General features: G+C 25.9%; 2 protein-coding genes across 3 annotated transcripts; one reads left to right on the forward strand and one right to left on the reverse strand.

Annotated features, from left to right (window-relative positions):
* Positions 1–704: 704 nt before the first annotated feature.
* On the reverse strand, positions 705–5,205 carry LOC112692147 (valine--tRNA ligase-like). Of its 2 annotated transcripts, XM_025566718.1 has the most exons (18): positions 5,003–5,204; positions 4,733–4,928; positions 4,426–4,672; positions 4,023–4,251; positions 3,777–3,956; positions 3,592–3,716; positions 3,387–3,532; positions 3,206–3,322; positions 2,914–3,148; positions 2,727–2,849; positions 2,545–2,652; positions 2,331–2,490; positions 1,987–2,264; positions 1,721–1,918; positions 1,553–1,667; positions 1,327–1,493; positions 1,057–1,200; positions 795–887 (listed from the first exon to the last, which is right to left on the reverse strand). In XM_025566718.1, exons 1-18 carry the CDS (start codon positions 5,139–5,141, stop codon positions 807–809), a joined length of 2,988 nt encoding a protein of 995 aa, XP_025422503.1. In that variant the 5' UTR covers positions 5,142–5,204; the 3' UTR covers positions 795–806. The 2 variants fall into 2 exon arrangements, with proteins under 2 accessions (XP_025422502.1, XP_025422503.1); XM_025566717.1 differs by having other exon boundaries at positions 705–887; positions 3,777–4,251; positions 5,003–5,205.
* Positions 5,206–5,284: 79 nt separating this feature from the next.
* On the forward strand, positions 5,285–6,985 carry LOC112692121 (dynactin subunit 6). Its single transcript, XM_025566684.1, has 5 exons — positions 5,285–5,444; positions 5,937–6,107; positions 6,315–6,442; positions 6,532–6,674; positions 6,805–6,985. The coding sequence occupies exons 1-5, from the start codon at positions 5,434–5,436 to the stop codon at positions 6,892–6,894; spliced, it is 543 nt and encodes a 180-aa protein (XP_025422469.1). The 5' UTR covers positions 5,285–5,433; the 3' UTR covers positions 6,895–6,985.
* The last annotated feature ends 2,622 nt before the right edge of the window (positions 6,986–9,607 follow it).

Below are 9,607 nucleotides of genomic sequence, written 5' to 3' on the forward strand. Positions count from 1 at the left end.
TGAGTAATGGATTGGGCTCGTGTTTTTATTAATCTGGAGTTGAGAAAATTTATTTCAGCTCAAGGTAAAATTTACTTGAATGGATTTTTCTTCGTAAATTTTTATTTTCTACTTTTTTGCTCATTGAGCAATTTTGTTTAAATGAGACTGTAGAAGGTTTATTGTTGTGGCTGAGTCTTTGTCAGAAGCTAGAATCGCAGTGTCGTCAGCAAATGTGGCAAGTAATGTCTTAGAGGATGTAGGTATATTTGAGGTGAATATTTTCTAGAGCGCAGGTGATAGATCACTACCTTGAGGGACTCCTGCTTATGTATTTTTTATACCTAGGTATGAATTAATATGAAAAAAATTTTAAAAAAATGTTTTCATCACCAGTGTAATAAGGGATTTAAACACTTCCCTACTTATAGTTTTCCTCAATCACTTGCAAAATATCAAACATTTTGTTCAAAGAAATTAATAAACACCTCCAAAAAATTTAGAAGATTATAGAATAATTTTAAATATACATAAAAAATTTAGATTAAAAAGTTTAGTAATAAGAAACACTTGACTATCAAAATATAAAACAAAATACTAAACATCAAATTATATTTTCATACAAAATAAATGCTTAAGTTTTAATTAGGAAAACACTTGGACAGTACATGTGATATATATATAAACTTTCTATGTTTTCAGACTTCTAATAATTTTGACAACTATTTACCAATATTACTAACAGGTGATCAGTTTTATTGGTGTACACAGAATTATTATCCTTATGGTTAACATAATATTACAGTATTATAGAATGTTTTAATTGTCTAATCTGTAACTAATTCTTTATCCTTAATAGTTTTCATATACATGGTGATTCTTTTTATTTCTTCAATTAATGAATGCATCTAAAACCAAACAGTCGTATTTAACTATTAAAATTAGAAAATGAACTATATGGAACATAAATTATATTCCTTATATTTAATACACTGTTGCCTAATTTTTGGTTAAAATACAAAACTAAAATAATGGTTGTACTAGTATTATAAATTAGTAATAGAGAATATTGTATACCTTATCATCTAGAGTTTCATTCAAATTATCATTCGTTGGAGCTCCTTTGTTAATCGATTTTTCCATTTTCATGACTTGTTTTTCTAATCGCTGACGTCTCATATTTAAATGAGTGTAATATTTTTTATATTCTAAACTTCCTCCCTAAAAAATCACAATTTTTTAATTTATATGGTTAATTTTGAAATAAATATATTCAAAAATTTTCAAATTATATGGTAAGTCAACTGCAAATAGAACTTATTATACAACTACATATATAAGTAATACTTTTAAAAGAAGGTGGATTTCAGTATGATTTCCAACAATATCAGTGATAGATTGTAAATTTGAATTGTAATTTTCTTCTAAAAAACATAAAGATGTGGATCCTGATAAAATTTGAATAATATTTTCATAGTTTTGTAGTTTTTTTTGGAGTTTTGAACACAATATAACTGCAAATAAAAATTACAAAACAATTTGAGTTTAGAACTTGTAAATTAGTTTGTATTACTTTCAGATTGATCTTTATTAAAATTATTAATTGATCGTATTCTACGTATTGCTGTGATAATGTCTCTCACAATTTCCATATCAGCATCTAACTGTTCATTACGCCATTTCATATACTAGAAAATTAAATAATTACATAATTATTTTATATATATTAACTATAGTATACTTCTATTGAGTCTGGAAATTTAATATGATTTATAGATGTTTTGTTTTTTCCAGGTAAAGCACAATAAAGAGTTTCTGTTAAGAATGGCATGATTGGATTCATGAGCCTGAGAGATGTATCCAAAACATATAACAACACATTACAAGTTGCTTTAACTTCGTCATCACTTCCATATTGAAATATAGGCTTACAAATTTCCTAAAAGAATTTAAATTTAATAAAAATTTATTTTTCACGGTACAATTTTTGTTAGTAGCAATATATACCACGAAAACATCACAAAATTCGTTGTAAAAAAATCTTTTAACTTCCATCGTAGATATGTAAATATCATAATTTTGGAACGAATCGTTACATTTTTTAACACAATCTCCCAACCGGCTTAGTATCCAAAGTTGAGTAGAATTAATAGGAGTCGGAAATGTGTAATTATGCACATTTTTTTCAACTGCCCACATCAAAACAAATCTTGTAGCTTGCCACACTTTATTACAAAACATTCGATTTCGGTAACATTCATTTACATTAAAGTGAATAACTTGATCTAAATTAAGTAACAAAAATAATTACTCTCTAGTCTAGCACAACTGAATTGAATTTATTTTATTACTTTTGATGTTTTGAGAAACAAGGGTTAACCGTAAAGAATCTGTACCACATTCTTTAATGCCATCAGGAAACAGTTTTTTTTGTTCTATCAACGCTTTACTTAATTCACCATACGATATTGTACCAGATCTGGCACTAGCTTTAATTTTGTTTTGTAAATCCTAATTCATAAAATGAGATAGATTAAAAATAAAATGATAATTTTGATTGCTAACCTCTAATGAAATTCCATTAATGACATCTTCGGGATCAACAACATTTCCTAAGCTTTTGGACATTTTTTTACCACGAGAGTCTCGTATCATACCATGTAAAATCACATTCTAAACATAAAATTACTAAAATATAAATATTTTTTTATTTTTATATTATTTATATAAATGTCAGAATTTCATACTTTAAAAGGAAGTGAACCAGTTAAATATGTTCCAAGCATAACCATCTTGGAAACCCAAAATGTTAAAATATCATGTCCAGTTTCCATAACACTCAATGGGTAATATCTTTTAAAATCTTCAGTCTAAAATTATAAGCTCGGAGTAAGAATCAGTTTTAAAAATAAAAAAAAACTATTAAATTTAAACCTTATCAGGCCAACCAAAAGAAGAAAATGGTAATAATGCAGAGGAAAACCAAGTATCTAAAACATCTTCTTCTTGTTGAATATCTAAAGTAGCCATTTCTTCCTCTGATAGTTTCATCTTAGCTCCAATTTTTCTAATAGCTTCATTTTCATTATGTGCAGATACCCAACCGTATTTAGAATTATATAATGGTAATCTATGGCCCCACCATAGTTGTCTAGATACACACCAATCTCTAAGGATATATCAATAGTTAATATGATTTGGATTTGTTTAAGTCAAAATTGTATACTTAGAATTTTTATGCCATAAATGCCATTGATTATGATAATGATTGGGTTCAATCGTTAATTCACCACTTTCAAGAGACTCCGATGCTTTTTTAGCCATTTCTTTACAATTAATAAACCTTCAAAAGAAGATTGTTAAATAGGTAAACAAAAAAGTGAAAAAAAACCAAATTAGGTAGGTACCATTGTAGTTTAGGTAAATGCTCTATTACATCACCAGTTCTACTACAAATAGGAATTGACATAGTATGTTCTTTTCTATTCCTTAGTAAATTTAATTCTTTTAGTTTTTGTGCTATTGCAGTCCTAGCTTGATACCTTGGTAGACCCTTTAATTAAACAATTTTTAAATTAATTTATGTACAATATTATGTTATTCATAACTTACATTAAATTCTTCGTCTTTACAAGATATGTTACCAGATTCATCAATGACATTAATAATTGGGAGATTATGCTTGATGGCTAATTCATAATCAAAAACATCATGCGCTGGTGTCAGTTTCACAGCTCCTGGAATAAAATATAAAAATAAAACTCAAATATCACAATTATTGAAAACGTATTTAATACCTGTGCCAAAATATTTGTCTACAGAATTATCATAAATTATTGGAATAGTACATTTTCTAAAAGGATGCCATAATTTAACACCATCAAGTCCTTTGTATCTAACATCATCAGGGTTCACAGCAATTGCTACATCTCCAAGCATGGTTTCTGGTCTAGTAGTTGATACTATGATTTCTTGGTCTATTGAATGGTAAAAGACATTATTATTGTATGGTAAAAGGTTTTTTTTTTCATTTACGCACAAACCTGAATCATGAAATTTGTAAGCTATATCAGTCAGAATGCCAAACTCAGCAGGTATATTATTTCCTGGTATGGTGATATAGGTCTTTCCAGAAATTTCCTTATGGTCTATTTCAATATCAGATACTGTAGATTGTAAAGTACAACACCAATTTACTAATGCATATTTTCTGTACAGAAGTTTATCTTCAAATAGCCGAATTATAGCTTCAGAAACTGCTCTATTTTGTTTCTAAAAATTAGATAAATTATAAAAAAAAAAAAAAAAAATTAATTAGTTAAACGGAAAATTTGTAATTGTATTATGTGGCGTAAATACATTTTATTAATTTAGATTATAGTTTATCAATTCAAATTGCTTCATAATACAAATGTTTATCAAAAAATAAATTTAAAATAAAAGTACTTTGTCCATAGTGAAAATTTCTCTGTCCCAATCTAATGTCACTCCAAGATTTTTTAATTGATTTCTTATCGTTGACATTTTATTTTCTTTCCATTTTATCACTTCTTTATTGAAAGCTTCTCTACCTATTTGATGCCGGCTAACATTTTGTTCGGCATATAGTTTTTTTTCTACAACTACTTGAGTGGCAATTCCAGCATGGTCGGTACCAGGTACCCATACTACATCCATGCCTTTCATTCGGAACCTAAATAAAAATTAAAAATTAACTAATTTGTAGAAAAGTTAATTAAAGTTAAGTCCTAACCATCGAGCAATAATATCCTGTATAGTAGCTGTGAGCGCATGTCCTAGATGTAAGGATCCAGTGATGTTTGGTGGTGGCAATATCAAAGAAAAAGTCTTTGAATTATCACGAATCCGATTGTCTACATGGTATGTCATGGTTTTAGAATTTTCAACTATCTTAGGATCATATTTCATCGGTAACACTTGGTTTTTCCCTGAAAACATTTTAAACAATGTACAAATTTCCTAACAATAAATGTGTTCAAATAAATAGTTAACAATAATTCACCATGCTTAAAATCTATTGAGTAACAGTAACATCCAATTCTTTTGATTTTTTTAAATTGCCTACAATTCAGTAATATAATTTTCATATTATTATTTTTTACAATATTTTGACTTAGGAAACTTGTATATACAATTTTCATTCATAATTTTGGTTTATAGGACATTAAAGACAAAACATTTTAGTTTTTTAATGATATCATATTTAAAAACGTGCGAAATTATCAGTTGAGATATCACCTCTGAATGTTGTTATCATTTATAATTTTAAAATGTTTATCAGGTATTTGGAGTTAACATAATTGTAAAATAAATCTAATTCAATTTTAAAATTATCAAAGAATTCAAAAATTTGTGTTCTGGCAATATTATTTAGTTTGTGTATTGAATAGTAAATCTATAAAAACTGCTTTGGTTCTACACATTTATTTGAAAATGTCATCTAAGTAAGTCAATGTGAATATAATGAAAATGAAATCAGATAATTTTTTAATTTTATGATTTTTAGTACTTTTAGAATTTTAATGATTTTATCCTGCAAATATCTCTTACACTTACACCTCTGTAAAAATATATTTATTTTAGGCTTTCCAAATTATTTGATCTTTCTTTGATTTCTTTGATCTCCCTCCGGTCACTTAAATAAATTCCTTGAGCCCATTTTATGTAGACTATATATATATATATGTATTTTACAACATAAAGGATTCTAGTGGAAATGTTTGAATTAATTAATACTAAGTATCTTGACTATTTTGTAGTAGTGGAACACAATAAATTTATTACATTTCATTTTATAATATTAATTTTAAATGTTGTTCTTAAAATATCGGTATACATATCTTAACCATTATTTTATTACAACATATTTGGTGAAATTATAAAATATTTTTATTTTTTTATACTCTGTGTAAAAATTATGATTATTTTTGGTTTAGGATTAAAATTGGTCAACATGCTATGGTATGTAAAGAAATTAAAGTAAAGGGTCAAGTAAGTTTTGGTGCGTCAACTATAATTCATCCTGGTGTTACGATAATAGCTGAAGCTGGACCTATTGAAATAGGTGAAAATAATATAATTGAAGAATATGTTAATATCATTCATAAGTAAGTTTTGATGTTGTAAGAGTTTATTTTATTTTTTTAGTTATTCATTTTTTCAACATTCATTCAATTTGCAATATTTAATAATTTTAAATTTTTGTAAATAATGTATGTAGTTGTTCAAAAATAAAACTATTTATTTTCATATCCTGTTTTATAACATAATTATAAAATTATATTTTAATTACAATTATTTATTTATTTTACCAGATTTCCTTCAGGAGAAGAAAAACCAGAACCTATAACACTAAAAATTGGTTCCAACAATGTATTTGAAGTATATTCAACGATTGATGGAGTTAGTAAAATTGGAGACAACAACATATTTGAATCAAAAAGTTAGTTATTTTACGTGTAACAAAATATTTTATTGAATTTTTATTTTGTAACTGTATTAAACTAATAATAACAATTTTTAAATATGAAGGTTATGTTGGTCGAAATTTATCAATTGGCAATGATTGCATTATTGGAGCTGGATGTCATTTAACATCTACTGTGCCGATTGAAGATGGTGTTTGTGTGTATGGTAAAAATTGTACAAGGCAAAAAGCATTTTGTAAGCCATCTGTAAGTAAAAATTGAATTGCATTATTATTATTATTACTATTATTATTATTATTATTATTATTTTTATTATGTTATTATATTATATTATTATTATAGTTTTTTATTATGTGGTTTACTTCAATCATTATAGGTTCCTGCAGGCCATCGTGAGTTTCTTACAAAATTGTTACCAAGTTACCATCTATTGAGAAAAAATAAAAATCCAGTTGAAGGAAATTAATACATGCATAATTTTAATCAACTGCATCATGCACTTACTGTATTAATTCTTAATTAATTATTAATTAATACATGTATTAATACATACTGTATTTATGTTTTTTGTTAGAATATTACTTTTTTTAATTATTTTTTATATTTTAATAAGATACTAAAAGGTTGTGTTTGAATTTAAATCCTAATTATTTTATTTTATTATACATTTTCATATATAAAAAATGAATAGTTTATCAATACAATTATCTACAATTGTAATTTGTTGACTGTTAATAATTTGAATGAATGTAAATGAAGAGCTTACAATCTATATACTAGTTGACAATGGTGTAACTAATAAATACAATGATAATCCAAAAACCATTTTCATCAAGAAAGGATATTTGATAAAAACAAAAGTTGAGTAGTATATGTAATCAGATATAACTGGTTTGCATGTTAATTTAATTTTTCTAAAGTTTTATTAGTAAATTTGTTTGAAAGAAATTGTAAATTCTTACTTTTAAAAAATGATTCTGAGCAATGTTAGGTGAAAAATTAGAAAATATTGTTGTATGATATTTTAACTCAAAATAATTACGTAAATACATCATAAGCCTTAATATTTTCTTGTGGTTGAAAACGGTAGCAGTTTAAAGTTATAATAAATGCAATAATTTTTCTAAATACATCGCCCAATGTATTTTGAATGTTAAATATTTATTTCAAAAACCTTAAAATTCTAAATGCAGCTATACCAATGTTTTAACAAATACTGTTGTAGAGGTCTACGTAAAATGCTGTAGTACTGAAAACAGTTAAGCTGGACCGTTGGTTGAATGTAACTTTAACCATTCCAAAAGTTATATTTACCAAAGATAACCAATTTGGGGCAATCTCAATAGCATCAAGATTCAACATTGACCATTTTCATTATTAATTCAACACAAACATGAAAAAAAAAAAAATCTTTATTACATAAAAACCATTAAAACCACTAATTATAAACAAATTATTATCTGCATCTATTCTATAGAAATTTATAGGATCTTGTAAGTTTCCTCACCACCTTAGCTTTTATTAAGCGACAACGAATTACAATACCGTGCAATAAAAGCCTGAGGTATTACACATGTTACGTTTTTTTTTATAGTGATATTCCAGTGAAGGCATAATCCATTTGTTCTACAAAGAATAATATTTTAAAGCTACTGATTATTTTAAACACTTTCAAACTTGATTATATTAATTATGTAATCTAGTGTTATATTACAATATTCGGAAATAAGTAGATTGTACTAATATTATATCAAGTTCGTAATGAATTACTATTTGAAATATTGAGGGTATAAATAATACATGAAAATTTTTAAAATCAGTGTTTTTCATAATTGTTCATATACCTACCTATTTATGATGTCATAGAACTAATTTAAATTCTTAATCATATTGATAATAGAAAATTTTTCATGTATTGGTAAGTATTTTAATTGTTATCTCTATTTCTGTCTAACCTATTTCACTCACAAAAAATCTTCAAGGAATTGTTGGTGAGCAATGTTTTAACCCTAACTACCCTTAAAAACGAAGGAAAAATATTATATATGTATAAAACCAGTTATGTTCATTCGGTCTGGTGCTTAGAAACCATTTGCCAAGACTGTGTATACGGGACCTATAATTATAACTAAACATTGTTAAAATTTTAAGTTATAGAACTATTGAAATGCATACTATCAATAAAATTTTAAAAATTGTATACCTATAACATTATTAGATGTGTAATAATGATTGGTCAAATTTTAAGGAAAAATCAAATTACATTTAGTAGATACGTATAAATTATGTATTTCACCGTAAAATATAAGAAATAAAACACACATAAAATGTATCTTTGTATAATTAATTAATCTTGTGTCTGTACACGATTTAGATGATGGAAAACTATCAGGTTGTATTGGAGGGTGGAGTGACCCAAACCAAATAGACCAAATCGATCTTGAAATTCCTGATTGGTCCAAATGCATTTGAAAATTATATACTTGTATACAGGATATACAGGCTTTTAGTAACATATAGGTATGAAAAAGTTTTTTCATTTCAGATTTCAGTCACCGTAAATATTGATTAGAAGACAAGTTCTCGCCTTTTTACTATGTATATATATGTATATACAGCGTGTTTCACTCAAACAGTAGTACAAAATATTTCTGTTTAGTGATCTCGGATTGAAATGAGATATTCAGGAGGAGATGACTGAAATACACATTTTTTAACGATTTTCAAATATCTAACCCTTTTAGTCTGCGCGTGTAGAATTTTAATTTTATTTAAATTAAAACTGGTATTTTAGCACCAGAATAGGATAGATCAATTTTTTTTTCAACAAACTATTTTCCCATCTAAAAAATTGACTGATTTACATCGAGTAAAAGTTGTAACAAAAAATATTTTTGTTCAGTTTTTAAAAATTTACAAATGTCTGTATTTTGTCATTGTAAAAATATTTATGATTGAAAACAAAATACACGGAAGAAGGAATTGTAAAGGTTATTTAAATTCAGTTTAAGCTAAATTTTTCTTTTAAACGATTTATAACACAAAATACTCATCGTTTTCTAATGAATTGTTTGAAGTATTATCCATTGTGTTGTAATAGAATGGTGCGACGGAAAGGGTTAAATTTGAAAATCAAAAATTGTGTATAAATATTTTGTGTGACTTCCGATTTGAATGAA

The sequence above is a fragment of the Sipha flava genome, unplaced genomic scaffold (genome assembly GCF_003268045.1).
Source record: "Sipha flava isolate LNK unplaced genomic scaffold, YSA_version1 70_pilon_pilon, whole genome shotgun sequence".
NCBI lineage: Eukaryota > Metazoa > Arthropoda > Insecta > Hemiptera > Aphididae > Sipha > Sipha flava.

Excerpts from the sequence above, each read along its gene's own strand:
- LOC112692147 (XM_025566717.1), bottom strand. The coding sequence starts at position 5,141 with ATGAAAATTGTATATACAAGTTTCCTAAGTCAAAATATTGTAAAAAAT. Across the intron at positions 1,494-1,552 it reads TAATAAAGATCAATCTGAAA|TTATATTGTGTTCAAAACTC; the intron begins GTAATACAAACT and ends TTTTATTTGCAG. Across the intron at positions 888-1,056 it reads ATGAAACTCTAGATGATAAG|ATGCATTCATTAATTGAAGA; the intron begins GTATACAATATT and ends GTTTGGTTTTAG.
- LOC112692121 (XM_025566684.1), top strand. Across the intron at positions 6,443-6,531 it reads CAACATATTTGAATCAAAAA|GTTATGTTGGTCGAAATTTA; the intron begins GTTAGTTATTTT and ends TTAAATATGAAG. Across the intron at positions 6,675-6,804 it reads AAGCATTTTGTAAGCCATCT|GTTCCTGCAGGCCATCGTGA; the intron begins GTAAGTAAAAAT and ends CAATCATTATAG.